At 42.7% G+C, this 18,936-nt stretch overlaps 1 protein-coding gene across 2 annotated transcripts in view; it reads left to right on the top strand.

The window, feature by feature from the left end:
* The window catches only part of LOC144195161 (solute carrier family 12 member 2-like), an 89,292-nt gene that overhangs the window by 6,810 nt on the left and 63,546 nt on the right, over positions 1–18,936 (top strand). For both annotated transcript variants that reach the window (XM_077714587.1, XM_077714586.1), the window contains exons 3-7: positions 1,723–1,845; positions 4,915–4,990; positions 5,059–5,154; positions 15,343–15,482; positions 15,576–15,795. In XM_077714587.1, the coding sequence (XP_077570713.1) occupies positions 1,723–1,845; positions 4,915–4,990; positions 5,059–5,154; positions 15,343–15,482; positions 15,576–15,795 (655 nt within the window). The remainder of the gene's footprint in view (positions 1–1,722; positions 1,846–4,914; positions 4,991–5,058; positions 5,155–15,342; positions 15,483–15,575; positions 15,796–18,936) is intronic.

The following is an 18,936-nucleotide window of genomic DNA, read 5'->3' as shown; positions in this document are numbered from 1 at the left end:
AAAAAACACCATTCTCACCGTGCTTCCCGTGTTCTCCAGGTGTGAAAGAGACCTGTGTATCAGGTAGGTGGTAGCATCCCCCACATCAATGTCTGGATGATAGGCAAACTGCAGAGGGTCCATCTCTGCATTCATCAGGGGGCTGAGGGGATTGAGGATGATTCTCTCCAATGTCTTCATCAGATGAGTGGTTAATGCTACCGGCCTGAAGTGGTTTGGCTCCCTGGGGTTCGCAGACTTTGTAACTGGGACCCCACAGGAAGTTTTCCACAAGGTGGTGACCTTCTGCAGATTGAGGCTGTTGTTGAAAATATGCAGAATCACTTTGCCAAGCTGATCCGCACAGTCTCTCAGTAGTCTGGAGCTGAGGCCGTCCGGACCGGTAGCCTTCCTTGCCTCGATCTTCTTTAGCTATTTTTTCACCTGATCAACAGTAATGCAGAGACCAGTGGAAGAGGGGGAGGAAGAGGAGGAAGAGAAAGAGGGGGTAGAGTTGCTTATGGTGTGGGGGGTCAGGGGAGTGGGATCAGAACTGAATCTTTTTAAGAACTGATTCAATTCATTAGCCCACTCCCTGTCTGCAGACTTTTGTGTCACTCTCACTGTTGCCTCCATGTCCCCAAATGGTCCTCAAGCTCCTCCAGATCTCTTTGGTCTTGCCTCTCTGGAGTTGATTCTCTAGCTTCCTCTTGTAGATGGTCTTTCCCTTCCCTTTCTCTCTCCAGCTCCTTCTGGACCATTTTCAGACTATCCTCCTCCCCAGACCTAAAAGCCTTCTTCTTTTTCAGGAGGGCCATTAGATCTATGGTGACCCATGGCTTATTGTTGGAGAAACAAAGGACCTTCTTGGAGGGTACAATGTTCTCAACACAGAAGTTAATATAATCTGTGATGCAGTGGGTCAAGCTGTCAATGTCTTTCCCATGTGAATTGTACAGCACCTCCAAGTCAGTGGTCCCAAAACAGTCCCTCAGAACCATACTGGTCTCCTTGGTCTACCTTTGTATCATCCTAGTGGTAGGTTTTATTTTCCTTACCATAAGGATGTAGTTGGGGATCAGATGGACCAGGTTGTGGTCTGACCGGCCCAGTGGGGGCAGGGGAATGAGTTGTATGCCTCCTTTGTGTTGGTATACAGTGCATGTGTGTCGATATATCTGTAGTCAAAATAGGTGAAAGTCAGGAAGCCCAGTGGAGCGTCTGTGGTGGATGCAGCTTCAGTTCCCAGGCCAAATTTTAACTACTAGACAGCATCCTGCTACTCTTTGTTTTGTCCACTCCCAGCAGTCCAAAGTGTTTTTACTTCTCTTTGTCTAACCAAGGTTTTCAGTTGCAGACAAGTATGATGCTAATAATGATGATCAAACAAGTTTAATAGTAAAGGAAAGTGTATTCTCTGTTGCAAGCAAATATATAATAATATGAAATCAATTTCTGACACTGTATTTATTCATGATTTACAAGGGGGTCAAATACACCCAAAATTTTTTGAGGGGGTTTGAGTCTGTCAATGACATTTTGACATTCTTTATTCATTCCTCACACACCCAAAAAGGCAAAATTGATTAAGGCATTAGACATGCATCCATACACAGCGTTAACCCACTCACTGATTGTGTTCATTTCCATTAAAATTTTTAACTCAAATTTCACATTATTAATTTTGGAACCATGGTAAATATTTGTAATTGTGAGTGTGACAGAGGTTTGCTTGTTGGTAAGGATCCCCTGGAGGACAGGATGGCCAACGGTGAGGAGCTGTCTGCAGGGGAGGAGGTGGCAGCCCGGGCATCCAAGAAGACAAAGGGAGTGGCCGTAAAGTTCGGATGGATCACAGGAGTCTTGGTACAATTTTCATGCTACATTTCTGCATGTACTTTCTTTTCCATCTTCAATTTGAATTTGAATGTGTAACTCCCGGTTCGAGATAACGCGGCTCAATTGGGTTTCTGAATGTCTTGTGATAGATCTAAAAATACAACTTCAGGAGCAGTTCAAGAAAGAGTGAGATCAATTTAATAGGAAATAGGTTTATTACCAAACTGCAAAATGGAGAGCGGTCTAACAGTGGAGTCATGTTCAGCACGATGTTCTTGCAACTATCTATCGAATGAACAGTGGGTTTGTCCTTATATAGGAAAAGAGTTTTCTATGACAACGACCAAACTCTGAGCAAAGTCTGATTAATCAGTGACAGGTCTCCATGGCAACGGCCAAACTTTGGGCGAAGTCCGGTTAATCAGTGTGAAGTCCCCATGACAATGACCAAACTCGGGGCAAGTTTTATATATATATATATATATATATATATATATATATATATATATATATATATATATATATATATATATATATATATATATATATATATATATATATATATATATATATATATATATATATATATATATATATATATATATATATATATATATATATATATATATATATATATATATATATATATATATGTATATATGTTAATTTAGGGAGTTGGCCAAGCTTTGGCCATAAATTGCCTTAGGGATTATGTTGATCACAGATCAAATCGAACTTTTTTTTGAATACAGGTTAAATGCATAGGTTGTATAATGGTGCTTGATGAGAGATAGCATTCCCCCAGTTGAGACATGAGTTTTCCCTTTGCGAAACATTGCCGCCCACCTCAACAAATATTTGGATAAAATTGGCTTGCTTTCTGTGGTCACATATATCTATTTTGCAATTTAGCTCCCTTATCTGTGCATCCTTTAAGTTCCAATTTCGGACGTTGGTGTTGCAATCAAAATGTAATTTCTTAAAATATCCTGCTCATAATTTTTTTTGCCACCCCAAGAAAAGGTTTCTTGGCAGCTTCCTTTGCTGTTTTGTCCACAAAGGCATTTCCTAAAGAAATAGGATCTGCACATTTTCAAATTCCAATTTGTTTTTGCAATTGTACACTATCAAGAAGTTGTTTCAACAACTAAGCCCCCTATTTTTCCCATACTATTGGGCAAATATGTGACAAGTTGAGAATGGAGACTGGCTGTCAGTATAAATTGTTACTTGTTTATTCTCCAGGATTTTACATGCCTCTGTTAAAGCCATTATTGTGGTGCCTGGGCAGAATAATGAGATGGAAAATACTCTGCTTTTAATACTTGAGTAGAAGTGACGACCGCACAAACTGAGTTTTCCCCCATTCATTTTCCTCGACGAACCAAAATAATTCCCACTTTTTCAAGAGGTTGATATCATAAGTCAATTCTACCTTTTTCCCTTTGCGGCTTCAACTTTTGCAGCTTCACTACATCGCAGATTTTTGCTGAAGTATAAAAAAAGTTCAGAAAAATGTCAAAATTCACGTAAAAACTTGCAACCGCAGGACAGATGAAAAATGACGAAGTCAGGGCGTCATCTTTGAAGCTGAAATGTTTGGCTCTAAATGCACCATAGAACAAGAAGGAGCGTGCCAAAACCTTTAAGTGTTTTTCTTTTGGAAAAGTAATGAACTTTGACCTTAACTGAGTCCAGCGAGATCTATAGTTCTTTCACTTTATTTCTAGGTTTTTTTGTGACCTCCTGAGTGAGGCGTCATCGCACTCTTGGAGAAATTGTAGTTGGCCGACCACTCTGGGGATGGTTTGCCACTGTTCCCAGTTCTCTCCATCTGTGGATATTGGGTCTAATATTGGTTCGCTAGAGCGTAAAAGCGTTGGAAATGGCTTTGTAACCTTTTCCAAACTGACAGATGTCCATCACTTTTTGTTGGATTTCTTCTTGAATTTCTTTGGAGCGTGGCATGAGGTTCTGATCTTTGTAGCCTATTTCACTATGTCTGATACATTCTATTTAAGTGATTTCTTAATTCAACACGTGGAGGTAATCAGGTATGTGTGTGGGGCTTCTGAAATTGAACTCAGCCTTCATACAATTTTGATTAGTCAGTTATTTTGTGATTTCATAAAGGGGGCAATTACTAAATTTGTAACAAAATCCAAGTTAAACAAAACTGTATTAAACTTTAAATCTTTTATATAATAATATAGATGTTTGATGATTTCAAGTTTCTCCAGCATATTCATTAATTCACTTGCCTCGTCCATGCCTGCTTCCCTGCAATTGGGTCCATTTCCATGTTCCCTCGCCACAACATCGCCAAAGACACTGGTTTTGTTTCCATAATACCATACACTAAAGCATCCACATTCCCTTTTGTCTGCCTGAATTTCCAGTTTGGGTCCAACTCTGCTCCGCCCACGAAGCGAATCATAAAAAAAAAAAAAAAACGTATCCATTTACAAACATTTTTATTTAATATGATTTCTCGCATAATGTTCCACACATTTTATTAATTGCCAATATTTCTCAACGGTTTGGGTTTATGTTTCGCTTTGGTACAGTTTTTTTTCAGAACTAATCCACTCCATCACTATATGTCCTGCAATTTCAAGGACCAAAAAGGAGTAGCAGTAAATCATCTTGCCATTCAATGGTCACCACTTTTTTTAAATTACAGAGAGGCCATGAAAAGGAGTCATCACTTTTAATGCTTCCTGCTTGAATATCGAAGCAATATTTCGAGTCTTATGGCAGTATTGGCTTGCAATGACAGTCTTGGATGGATAATAGGCCCCACTTCTTCATTTCATTAGCACCAGTAATTTTAAATAAAGAAACATGGAGGTTTGACTACACAAAAAAAATTCTGTTAAAAAAAACAACCAAGACACGAGAGTTGTTGGGAGACAGCCAATCGGAGGCTAGCGGAGTTGACGGCAATTGTCAAGTAGGACCCAATACTACCATGACACGTTCAAAATAAATTAATGGATACAGGAAATTTATTTATGTGTATTGTTACTTATGTTGCAAAAGATATTTCAGTTGTAAAAGCATTTGAAATTAGTATAGTGTATACTTGTTTTGCAGGTGAGATGCATGCTGAACATCTGGGGCGTCATGCTCTTCATCCGGATGTCCTGGATTGTGGGCCATGCTGGAATTGGTAGGTCACCTCGGCTCATAGGTATATGAACATAATTGTACGAAATATTTTTTTTGTGTTTTGAGTAGGACTGACCATTGTCATTATCCTGATGGCGACTGTGGTGACGACTATCACTGGTCTGTCCACCTCTGCCATTGCCACCAACGGCTTCGTGCGAGGAGGTAAAAATATGCACGGGCACACACAAGTTTACCTTATTTTGTTAAAGTGTAATGCGGGGAAGGAAAGCATAAGTATACAGAATAAAATTACAATTTAGGAAATTTATAATCACAAAGAGAGGGGCGCAGCTATTAACCAATCACCACCTGGTGGTGAGTTGCCTCCAATGGTGTGGGCAGATTCCGGTGCGGCTCAAGAGACCCAAACGTTTCGTGAGGGTCTGCTGGGAACGGCTGGCGGAGTCACCTGTCAGAAGGACTTTCAATTCCTACCTCCAAATGAGCTTCTCTCATAACCGGGAAGAGGCAGGGGGCCATGTTCTGGACTTCTTTTTCTGAGGGTGGTCGGTGCCTGTTGTGGCGGCAACCCCAGAACCCACTGGTGGACACTGGTGGTAAGGGATTGCCGTCAGGCTGAAAAAGGAGTCCTACCAGGCCCTTTTGGCCCATGGGCCTCCTGACGCAGCTGACGGATACCGAGTGGCCAAGTAGCATGCGGTTTTGGTCATCCCTGGGGCCATGGAGAACGAAAACAGGTTGGCTTCAAGGAAATTTTGGTCCACCATCCGACGTCTCAGAATGGGGAAGCAGTGCACCACTAACACAGTGTATAGTGGGGATTGGGCGCTGCTGACCTCAACTCGGGATGTTGTGAATCGGTGGGCCGAATACTTTGAAGAACACATCAATTTCACCGACACGCCTACCCATGAGAAAGACTCTGGGACGGACTCTTTTATATGTGGGGTTGAAGTCACCGAGTTGGTTAAAAAGCTTCTCTGTGGCAAGGCCCCGCCCGGGCCCCGGGGTGGAGGAGATCTGCCCGGAGTTTCCATAGGCTCTGGATGTTTTGGGGCTGTCTTGGTTGATACGCCTCTGAAACATTGCGTGGACATTGGGGACAGTGCCTCTGGACTATCAGACCGGGGTAGTGGTTCCCCTTTTTAAAAAGGGGGACCGAAGGGTGTGTTTCCATTATAGGGGAATCACACTCCTTAACCTCCCCGGGAAGGTCTAATCTGGTGTGTTGGAGAGGAGGGTCCACAGGAAGGTTGAATCTCGGATTCAGGAGGAGCAGCGTGGTTTTTGTCCTGGCCGTGGAACCTTGGATCAACTCTACACCCCCAGCAGGATTCCCGGGTGCAAGGGAGTTTGCCCAACCAGTCTACATGTGGTTTATGGACCTGGGGAAGGCTTCCGATCATGTTCCCCGGGGGAGTCTTGCGGAGTGTACTTCGGGAGTATGGGGTTCTAAAACCCCTGATACGCTGGGTCCGGTCCCTTTATGACCGGTGTCAGAGTGTTGTGCACTTAACCGGCAGTCAATCCGTCGATATACGTTCCCACCCTGATCTATGGTCATGAGCAGTGGGTCGTGACCGAAAGCACGAGATCCCCGATTGAAGCCGCTGAAATGAGTTTCCTCCACAGGAAGTACGGACTCTTCCTTAGCGATAAGTTTAGAAGTTCAGTCCTCCAGGAGGGGCTCGGAGTAGAGCCGCTGTTCCTCCTTATTGAGAGGAGCCTGATGAAGTGGCTGAGGCATCTGATCAGGATGCCCCCTGGACGCCTCGGGAAGTGTTCCGGGCACGTCCCACCAAGAGGAAGCCACGGGCCGACCTCAGACACGCACGGCTATCCCAGGAACACCTTGGGGTCCTCCCAGAAGAGCTGGATGAAGTGGCTGGGGAGAGGGAAGTCTGGGCTTCCTTGCTGAAGATGAGATTAGATGAGATGAGATAACCACTATGATAAATATCAACCGAAAATGTTCTTGTAACATTCACCCTCTGAATGCAAGGTTTGAAGTTGGCAGCTTGACTTCATCATAGATGTTGAGCAATAAAGAGAATAATTCATTAATCTGTACCTTTTGAGCAATAAAGATAATTCATTCATCTGTACCTGTTGAGACATAAAGAGAATAATTCATTCATCTGTACCGCTTATCCTCATAAGGGTCGCACGGGGGGCTGGAGCTTACCCCAGTTGACTTTAGGGAAATCCTTAATTATTAGCCAGCCAATCACAGGCCACAAGGAGTCAAACAACCATTCATGTTCACGGGGCAATTTAGAGTGTTTAACCAGCCTAGCCTGCATTTTTTGTGAATGTGGGAGGAAACCGGAGTAACTGGAAAAAACCCACACAATTGTGCAAACTTCACACATTGAGGATAAACCTGGAAGCAAACCCTCGACCCCATGCTACAACCACCCAACGCCTAGAGAGAATAAGCGGAAAAATAATTAATAAATATAAAAGTACCTGTTGAGGGTTGTTTGGATGAGCAGCATTCTTCATCTGATCCACACTCGTGAGGAACAAGAGATTTCTGAGGCCAATGCACTGTCCTTACTGGTTGTAATCAGCAATCCATTATTTTATCATGTATTTCACCCATTCATTTGTCATTTTTATAGATTATATTTGAATCATCAATTTAGAAGATGATTTAAGAATCCAAACGTCAATATGCAATAAACCTCAGAGTCTATATTCTTTCTACATACCCACCTCTGTTCTCACACATCTATCAATGAAATGTAACAGGCTATTTGAGCACATTTCTTTCGACAAACTTGATCTGTCCCGTGTGGACCGGAACTACAAGCAAAGTGATATTCCAATTTTTTACTACTTTTTATTATTTGTTAAATGGTCATTTTATGGACAGTCTGAGTGATTCAATTATTCAATTACATTTTTGATTAAATTAAATGATTATGATAATAATTTCATTAAAAAAAATTCTGAATTGTTTATCCTCACAAGAGTCGCAGGAATTGCTGACTTTGGGTACCAGGCAGGGGATTGGTGGCCAGCCAATCGGAGGGCACCAGAAGAGGGACAACCATTCATGCTAACACTCAGGGAAAAGTTAAAACATTCAACCAGCCTACATGCATGTTTTTAGGAATTGGGAGGGAATTGGAGAACTCACGCATGCCCGGGGAGAACAACTCTACGCCGTGACTCACCCGGGATTGAACCCTCAAACCCAGAACTGTGAGGCCACTGCACTAGCCAGACTTCCACTCTGACACCCATCTTAAAATATGTCAACCTAAATTATTCACATAAGACCCACTTTCTAAATGCAATGTATGAAGTTGGCAGGTTTACTTATCCAGATGGATTTGTCTTAAAATTTTGATGTTGAGCAAGAGAAAATATAAACTAATGTTGAAATTAAAGGCCTCTTGGAGATATTGAGAAACGCTAAATACTATATGCTTCTGTTGCTGAATGTTAAATAATCAGAATATATGAAGTATCAGTGACTGCTCTAAAGCAGGAAAGGATATATATTTGTGAATGGTGTGGCCTCACAAGTGCATTAGGATATTGTATGCATACTTCAAATTGTTGTCTTTCATTGTCCGTCCCCTGGTGTAGAGGTCATATGACCCTTCAGTTCAGTTTTTCCCCTGGTCAGTAACTAGAAACATCTTGCAATTTTTACTTATACTTCTGAAAAAGCGTTATCATATCTGCTGGGTAGGCATACCAACAGCCTATCTGTTTGCTGAGTCTGGCCATTACCTAATGTGTCATTGTCACATTTAAGTGTAGTGGTCAAAAACTTTACCTAAATGTGTACTCCTTTCATGTGTTTTGTGTGTCTTCTTGCAAGTTATTTGTCAAAACTGAGCTTTAAAGTCAACTACAACCTTTAAGACTTGTTGTTACCGGAAGCGAATTAAGGTTTCTACCGACTTATGAGAACACAGCATCCCAGAAGAGATCGCAACGTTGAAGGGGGCACCTGTGGTATGTTATTTGGTCTGGTTGGCTATTCAGAACAGTTCTTCCTATTGGTACACCATCCCTTATTCACCCCATCATTTTTTTCCCTGAGTTGCATATCCTGTCTGAACATTCGCAAATGTAGCGATTAGCAGCAAGCCCCAATTCCAAATCAACCGTCTTGTTTACGATGGATCTGACGTTGGAGAGGTAGATGCTTGGCAGCAGTGGTCTGAGTAGTTGTTTTATACAGGGCATCTATGTTTGTGGACCAGTCTAGTTTGTTGTTAGGTACTTAAAATTCTCCACAATTTCAATTTCTGTACCCTGGATGTCAGTGGCGGGTCGTGCATTTCACACCTGGGCCTTCAGTAGTACTGCATGTGAATCAATCCAACCCTAAATAAATATTTTACGTCTATAAAACCTTTACTGTAGCTTCAGCTGCGACACATAAAAAGAATCAATAATAACCTCAAAAATGTATATATATTTCAGAAAATAGACACATTTTACTCAACAAAATTATTTTTATATATACACAAAATCAAAATTATTTTCATTTATACACAAAATCCAAATTATTTTTAATTATACACAAAATCCAAATTATTTTTATTTATACACAAAATCAAAATTATTTTTATTTATACACAAAATCAATCTTCCTTTCTTTCCTCAAGAAGATTTAAATTACTCTGTCGTACAGATTACATGTGCATTTCAAGTCCATCAACAAGTTATTTTCTATTGCCATCAAACCTAATGCTGGAAGTCCATTCTGTCCTCTTGTATTTCTAGCATAAATTTTGATTCTTTTTAGGGCTGAAAATGTCCGTTCGACAAAAGCAGTGGACACGGGGATGGTCACTGCCAAACACACTAATGTGTACAGCTGCCCCATGCTCTCACTTAGATTTTTTTGCTGAAGGAAGCCAAAGATATCAGTGGGAGATTTTCCTGCAAAATCATCTATACATGAGAATCAGTTCTATTCTTAGCCGAGGCAGATCGAAAAGGTTTCCGTGGCTATGCGTTAAGGTGGAGAAGGCTGCATTTGGGATTTCCTGGTATTCCCGAAACATCTGCGATTCGAGAGAGAAACATCAGTCTGTCGTGGTCTTGGAATCTGGTCCACGTCTGGCAAATAATATTGTCCAGAATCCTGTTGTGAAGTTGTTGGTAGTGCACGCAAGAATCTTGCGCTTGACCTCTTCGTGTGCTTGGAGGGTCACGCAGTGGCCCACTGTAGGCGGCCCGCCGACCATGCAGATGCTAATCCGGGTTGGAATAATCGGAAAAAAAATATGGGTCATCATGCTCCGGTGGAGCGTATCGGGGCTCGAATTGATATAGAAAATCACTGTCCGAGTCAGAAACTCCGGCAAAGAAATCAATTAGCTCAGCGTCATCCTCATCAGAATAATCAGAGTCCTTCCATTGAGAATAAGATCCGCTGGACATCAAATAACATGGGCGATTTACTGTGGTTGTCGGCACCTGGGCATATTGACTTAACCGTTCAGGCAGCCCAGTGTGACGGGCTGAGTGGTGGAAGGGCATAGGAGTGAATGGAGGATCAGAACTCCCTCTTAGCCGAGATTCCTGTGCTGCAAATACGTGCCTGAGGTGCCTCCCCCATGGCGTGTCCATATTAAACTTCTCATGTGAGCTTGATTAAATCCATGTGGTCGGATGGCTTGAAGGAGGATGGCTGGCGTCGACAAGCGCATCGGGCCGAGCGTGGTTGAAGTTCTGCTGGGTCCATTTGGTCGGATCGATCTGTTACGGTCGCGCCATGTAGCGTGGCGCGACCGGGGGAATAGTTACCCATACGCAGTGACGCTGGAGAGAAGGAATCCGTTCTGTTCGCATTTGTAGTCTTGGTTTAATAACTTGACAAAACTTAAAAAACAACAGGGGCTTGAATCAACCAACAGCAACTCTAATGAAACATGTAGCGATATACCATGAAGTGCCGTAGGCTACGTCTCGGCGTGGCGTGGCGTAAGTGACGTCAGCATGATACGAAGTCGATCCGAACCCGACTAACACTAACCATAGTCCTTAAATAACTAAGGAAAACATACTCAAATAATTGAACACAGCTGAATGGAAAATGCTATCAAGCCAGGAGGGCAGAACGAGCCACTCCTGATACCGATAGTGATTAAATCCTGGTGACTATAGGATGGCTTATCGTTGGAGAAACAACGGACATTCTTGGAGGGTACAATGTTCTCAACACAGAAGTTAACATCTATCTGTGATAGAGTGGGTCAATATCTTTGCCATGTGAATTGCACAGCACCTCCCAGTCAGTGGTCTCAAAACAGTCCCTCATTACCACGCTGGTCTCCTCGGTCCATCTTTGTATGATCCTGGTGGTAGGTTTTATTTCCTCACCATAGGCAGGTGGGTGGGGATCAGGCGGACCAGGTTGTGGTCTGAGCGGCCCAGTGGGGTTTAGGGGGACTGGGCTGTATGCCTACTTTGTGTTGGCACACAGCAGGTTCAGAGTTTTTTGTTCCCTGGTGTGGCACTTCACATATTGAGTCAACTTGGGGAGAGTAGAATCCAAGGGAGCATGGTTAAAATCACCAGAGATAAGGAGAGACTGGGGGTGTGATGTCTGCAGCCGGGACACAGTAGCGTGATATTCCAATATTGACCTTTTTGTTTGGTAAGTGCTGTTAGCTCTTCCATCTAATTGGGGAGAGATCTTATGTTCCCCCAAATAATAGATGGATTGCTGGGTCTCAGGCGTCACTTTCTCTCCTGACCTTTTTGTCCAGCTAACAGCTGATCCTTTGTGTAAAACAGCGGAGGCATGGCTGAGTGGGTCAAAAATGTAATGTCCAGAATTTACAATGATAAACTAAACTAATGGGATCAAAGACTACCTCTCCTACAACTTGAGTCTTGGATTAGAGTCTTGAAAGTTAAGTTTTAAACCATTAAAGTATGGAATATAATATATAAAGTAAAGTATCAAGTAAAATCTCAAGAGACAATAAAAGCTTTAAAAACACAGAATACGAGCGAGGGTTTATGGAGTTACTGCAACTAGCAGCCGCTTTGAACGGCGCCTATGATGGAGTGGGCAGAGGATTTAAGGAGTGAGTAAAGGAATGAGCAGAAGAGTAAGCGAAGGAGTGAGTGAAGGAGTGAGCAGGGGCGTGAAGGAGTGACTGGAGGGGTGAGCGAGGGAGTGAGCGAGGGAGTGTGTGAGGGAGTGCGTGAGGGAGTGAGTGTGGGAGAAAGTGAAGGGGCGGGTGAAGGAGCGAGTGAAGCTGTGAGTGAAGGAGTGAGTGAAGGAGTGAGCAAAGGAGTGAGCGAAGAAGTGAGTGAAGCAATGAATGAACAAACAAACAGAAAAGCTACTGCAATTACTGTCAATTGTCCAATATTGCAACTAAGGAGTACTTGAAGCTCGCACATCCCAGTTTTTAACAGAATCCTTTTCTCACCTGCTTGCCAGCATTGGCAACTGGAACTGGATTCCCACATACTCACACACACAGTCGCTCGGATGCTCGCTCCGAGGCTCGCTCGGAGCAGCCCTCGACCTCCTTTTTCTCTCTCCTCTCTCTCTTCTCTCTCTCTCTCTCTCTCTCTCTCTCTCTCTCTCTCTCTCTCTCTCTCTCTCTCTCTCTCTCTCTCTCTCTCTCTCTCTCTCTCTCTCTCTCTCTCTCTCTCTCTCTCTCTCTCTCTCTCTCTCTCTCTCTCTCTCTCTCTCTCTCTCTCTCTCTCTCTCTCCCTCTCTGAGTGGTGACAGCCAATTAGTCCCCAAACATTCTTTTATCAGATTTTTTTTTTCAAGCAGCACAATTCTCCACATTCCCCAACCAACAAGAACAACAAACGGTAAAACAAACCTTGACACTTCCATGTGATCATATTAATTACTCTTCTCAAAGCAATCACCATCCTCCTCTTTATGCCACATTTTCATTTTCCGACTGACCTTACCACTTTTTTATAATTCCAACTGCTGCTGTGCTATACTCTTTCTGCCTGCCCATCTGCCCCAAGGTTTTCACTCGTTTTGTACCATCTACTTATTTATTCCACCAGTATTATTCACTTGTTTATTCACTCTACCTCAACAAATTCCGATATATAGTTATCTCACTTTCTGGACCGCTCTATCCTCATTAGGGTCGCGGGAGTGCTGGAGCCTATCCCAGATGTCTCCAGGGTAGAGGCGGGGGACAACCTGGATCGGTGGCCAGTCGATCGCAGGGCACAAGAAGATGGACAACCATACAGACTCACACCCAACCTAGGGGCAATATAGAGTGTCCAATCAGCCTACCATGCATGTTTTTGGAATGTGGGATGAATTAGGACAGGGGTGGCCAACCAGTCAGAGACCAAGAGCCACATTTTTTACTGTGTTACCGCAAAGAGCCACATTTTTTACTGTGTTACCGCAAAGAGCCACATCACACACATACCTTTGCTCAGCCAGATTTATTGTAAATGTCACACACCAGCATAGTAATGATATAAATTGACTCCTACAGTACTAACAGCACAGGCCAGTCATTATCAACAATGAACATTGTGTGCACTGTCTCACACAGACAAACTCTCAGTTCAACCAAGTCCACAAACAAAAATATTATAATTTACAATAGCGTTTTTCTTTTACTATGGTTACTTAGTGGGACTTCTGTCATAAAATCAGAGCCTATTTTTGCGCAACATTCGCTCCTTGTGAGCTGTCATTTATTATGAATGGCTTTTAACTAGCGCGCCCACCACGTGGGTGTACACCTCGCTCTCCTATTGGCTGCTCCCGGCTGAGCACTCTCGCCTTGGTCTGCCTCGCAGGGGGTGTGGCTTTTTCAGCCGACGCTCGATCTTTGGGATACTTTTTGTGTGCGCGACGCCGTTCATTGTCGCTTCTGGTTCACGGGAGCTCTCCCACTCTGTTAAAAACGTTTACTCAAATGACCTTGCTCCTGCTGGGAAACTTTGAGGTATTTTCATCCCAAGCACATGCGCATTGGACGAAAATACCGTATTGAACTCAAGCGAAGCGCACACGCAAATAAAAATAAAACACAAATACAAACTTTGATATGGACGTAAGAGCCGCATGAAACCGGGCAAAGAGCCGCATGCGGCTCGCGAGCCGCGGGTTGGCCACCCCTGAATTAGGATTATAATCAAAATTGCCTCTCCTGATGTACAAACCCTAATTTTCCGGGGCCAGGCAGTGGGCAGGTTATTGCAAATACATGTGTGAAAGCTGTGGAGTCACAGTCACCTAAACACCCACCTTATCAAATTTATTTTCCTCATTGAGACCTGCTTTTTGGTCCCCAGCCACAACCAGTCCCCACGGAAAGACTGTGTATTTTTTATGGCTTCATAACCCCCCTCTCCACTCCTACACGCATACACTCAGACACACACAAACTAGGGACATTGACAGTGTAGGTTAGTAATAATTTGCCTGTATTTTAAAAACGGATTTTTTTGAGTTACTTCCTCAAATGAAGTATTTATCTTTCATCCATTCATCCATTCTGGTCATCTTTGAAAGGGTTTCGAGGGTTTCAGGGGTTGCTGGAGCCTAACCCAGCTGTCTTCGGGGGAAAGGCAGACTACACACTAGACTGGTCACCAGTCAGTTGACGGGCAATCAGAGAAACGAACGACCATCCGCTCTCCCAATAATACCGCCACCAGTGGGAATTGCCCGCACCGAAGTCAGGCGAGTGAACAAATGTGTTTATTTTCATAAGAAAAATTGGTATATTTGTAATAATAATTTATATTTCCAATGAATATTTATTAATTAATGGGACATGGCGGCCAATTGTTTGGCACATTTGCCTCACAGGCCTGAGATCGAGGGTTCAACCAGGTTTTCAGGTTCCGTTCATACCTGAGTGGTTTTTTTCTCCAGGTGCTTCAGTTTCCTCCCACAATCCAAAAACGTGGATGTCAATCAAAATTGTCCATAGGTATGTGTGTGAGCATGAAAGGTGCCTCCTTATGCCTGTTATAGTCCACGGCAGCGGCAGTACATTGGACCCCCAAGAAGATGACTCAGATCAAGGAGCTGTGTAACAAGATTTATTCAAATCAAAACACACGTGCAATGGTAAAGGAAGTAACAAAAAGGGCCCATTACAAAAAGGTGAACTGAGATTCAATAAAAACCTGAGGGAAACTTGAGACATTGAGCAAGGTACTACAAGAGCTTACTGCACATCTGGGCTATAAAATAGAAAAACACAAACACGCCAGCAGCACAACTTGACATTGACTTGTAATTAACTGGGAAGCTATTCTGGGTGCGCCCCTAGCTGCCCAGAGTTGTCTAAGATCGGGTCCAGGGCCCATGAATGAATTCATATTTTTTTGTATTTTTTTTAATAACTAAAGTTGAAACTTTGTTTTTTTTTTACATGTTAATAGGTGGTGCTTACTATCTTATTTCCAGAAGCTTAGGCCCAGAATTTGGAGGTTCCATCGGCCTCATCTTTGCCTTTGCTAATGCAGTCGCAGTGGCAATGTACGTGGTTGGATTTGCTGAGACGGTGGTGGAGATGCTTAATGTGAGGAACACCGCATCTTAACCGTGCCCATTTACCATTCACCTCTTGACACATATATACTCTTCTATTTCTTATGCCTGTGTTTTTTTCCAGAACGTAGACGCTCTAATGACAGACGAACTGAACGACATTCGCATTGTGGGGACATTGACCGTCATCCTGCTGCTGGGTATCTCCGTGGCAGGGATGGAGTGGGAGGCCAAGGCTCAGATTGTCCTGTTGATTGTCCTTTTGTCCGCCATTGCAAACTACTTCATTGGAAGCCTTATTCCGGCCCAAGATAAGAAGTCCAAAGGATTCTTTGGCTATCAAAGTAAGACCAAAATAAGTATTGTATTTTAACAGAGTGACGGGTGAAATTTCTGTATTTTGTGAATTAATAGTGTTCTTAATTTTTTCCAAAGGATTAAAAAAAAAATACAAATACAAGACATTTGTTCCAAAGCGCCATGGTCAGTCCTTTGATAATCTTTGTCCTGTTTAGAAGATCTTTTTCCAGCAGCCCAAAGTGGGCGTTTATTTGAATATTGGTGGGTGTGTATTCAGTTCCAATGGAATTTTCATACACAGTAATTCCGCAAATATCTATATTAATATAGACCAGATAAATGAAAAATCGCGAAGTAGGATCACCGCCATTATTACTACCACAATACAGTCGAACCTTGTGATACGACCACTCCGCCATACGACATTCTTTACGACACACAATTTGCCCGAGATACGATCACAATTTCGTGAGGCAACCAAGCCAGGTGGCCATGGCATTGCCTTTTTTGCATCTCTTTCGTGTATAAAATATTTCGACGACCACTGGGCAGACTTTGCATTTCCCCACCCACCCGCTTGTCCCCCCGCTTTGGGTACATTTACAGGTAAGCAATATTACCATGGATCGTCAGAGTTCTGCAAAGAAAAGGTGTTGACTATGGACACGAAACGTGAAATAATTGAAAATATGGGTGGGGTACGTGTTACTGAGCTCGCTAGGTAATACAAGAGGAATATGTCAACCATTTCCACCATCCTTAAGCAGAAGGACGCATCAAGACATTTGCCTTGATTATCGCCGAGGAAAGTTACATCCCCCAGCATGTTTTCAACTGCGATGAAACTGGTCTTTTTTGGAAAAAGATGCCCAGGCGGGCATTCATTGTGGCAGAGGAGAAGCCATTACCGGGACACAAACCCATGAAGGTGTTACGATCCCGTCGCGTAATGCGACGCGATCGGGGGAAGGTGAACCCAGGTGCGGAGACGCCGAAGGAAAAAGAGAGGCCGTTGCGTTGCATTTGTTGCTTGGTTTAATTAACGGGAAAAAACTTAACATAAACAACTTGGGTTTGAAATAACTTACTAATGCAGCGTGGCGTGGCGTCAAGTGACGTAGGCATTACAAACGTGGAAACTCAGGGGAACAAATCAGTCGATCCGACGCCGATCAACAAAACATAATCACCTAATTGCAACGGCTGCTAACAATCATGACATCATGCCAGGAGGGGCAACCGAGCCACTCCTGACAGAAGGACCGCTTAATGCTAGCGTTGTATGCGAGCGGTGACTGTATTAAGCCGCTACTAGTGTACAATGTGGAGGACCCGCGTGCCTTCAAGAGACACAACACAAATAAGGAAAACCTACAAGTGATGTGGCACACTAATTCTGAAGCTTGGATTACACGTATTGTGATGATATTTGTGTGCGTCATTATCAAAATATTTTGAAGGGGATGCAAAAATAAAGAACACTTGAGGTGTTCGTTTTGAAGACTACGGCAAAACGGGTGGGGTCAACCCGTAGAACTAAGGTAAAAAAAGATTACAACAAAATTTGAATTCTGTTTTGTGTGACGTTACATTAAAAGTTTGAGTGTCTGTATGTAGTTATCAAAGTTAATTTAAATTTGTTTGTTCGTTTACGAGTGCGTTGTTGCCGTGGATTAAGTCTCCCCGAACAGCCCCCACCTCCGCCTCCGTGTGTGTCATTGTCCCTCCCCTCCGCCAAATGCGTCTAATTTTACATCTATTAAACACATTTTATTACTATTAAACTACTCGTTGTTATTACTTTGTCAATATATTGCAAATTAGATGAAATAAAACCTTTTTTCCGATCCAATATCCTGTTTTGGTGTTTTTTTTCAGAGGGTTGGAACAAATTAATTTGTTTTCAATTCATTTCAATGGGAAACGTCCCCTTGAGTTACGATATGCTTGTCATACGATCACAGTCTCCGAACGGATTACGATCGTAAGTCGAGTTACCACTGTACTATTATATATGCAGATGCCACCTTAGTCTAAAAAATCTTCCAACACAAAGCCCTTCCTTCACTAGAAAATTTTGTACAATTCCAACACAACCACAAGGGCTGGCTCTAGAGGGGACTGTGTAGTTCCCTTCAAAAAGATTGCTTTCAGCCAAAGCTCCTTCTCTGTCCACGCCGCACATACTTGAAATTTAATACAAATTAACATACTTAAACTCCTGTTTCTGATCCTCACACCAAATATCTTAAAGCCTGGCTACGAACAAAATTGCGATCACGACACTGTCTAAAATTGTGCTAAGTGTGTGTAAGTGTCTGGTCTGGGGCATTGTCTATCTTGTACCTACGCAAGGGACTAAAGATGGAAATTAGCTCCATTAGGCCACCATTTTACTTGCTTACAAAATTATCTTCATCAACATGATCATAAATATGTTCATTAAAATGTGCTGTCCCTAATTGGGGTCCTGGTGGGTGGTGCAGCCTATACCAGCTGTCTCCGGGCCAGAAGCGGGGGACATCCTGAATTGGTTTCATAAATCAATCAATTGTGTTAAAATATAGTTTGGCTGACTCACGCATTATATTGTTTCTAATAAAGTCAAACGTGATTCTTAGGTATTTATATCCTTAGACTACATTGATTGATTTCACTTACTTCTCACTGTCTTTCACTTACCTTCAGTCAGCCAGTAGGAGGCAGATCACCGCCAAACGTCTTTTCATATTACCTCACCCCAAAGTCATTACACAGAAGGGATTGTGTGTTGTGTTACCGCAAATTTAGAGTCCTGATGGATGTGGGGAAAAACTGTCCTTAAGCCTATTTGTCCATATTTTGTGGGACCTATAGCGTCTGCCAGAGGGCAGCAGCTGGAACAAATTGTGACCTATCCTTGAACTCCCCATTCTATAAAATAATGTCTTATTTTATTGTTAAACATCACAACCACTATTCATTTGTTACTCTGTTAGTAGATGGTGAATTGCAACCAATAACAAAGTGTTTCCATTGTAATATCCAGTTTTTTTTCAGAGGGTGGAAACGAATTCATTTGTATTTCGTTCAATTCTATGGGAAACGTTGATTTGAGATACGAGTAAATTGACATAAAATTTTGTTGTTGATGCATTAGTCAGTACAGACTTGAGGGAAACACAATGGATCCAAAGCAGGCCGGT

This window comes from Stigmatopora nigra, chromosome 4 (assembly GCF_051989575.1).
Source record: "Stigmatopora nigra isolate UIUO_SnigA chromosome 4, RoL_Snig_1.1, whole genome shotgun sequence".
NCBI lineage: Eukaryota > Metazoa > Chordata > Actinopteri > Syngnathiformes > Syngnathidae > Stigmatopora > Stigmatopora nigra.
Note: the sequence above shows the minus strand (reverse complement) of the source record. Positions and strands in the feature narration are given on the sequence as shown.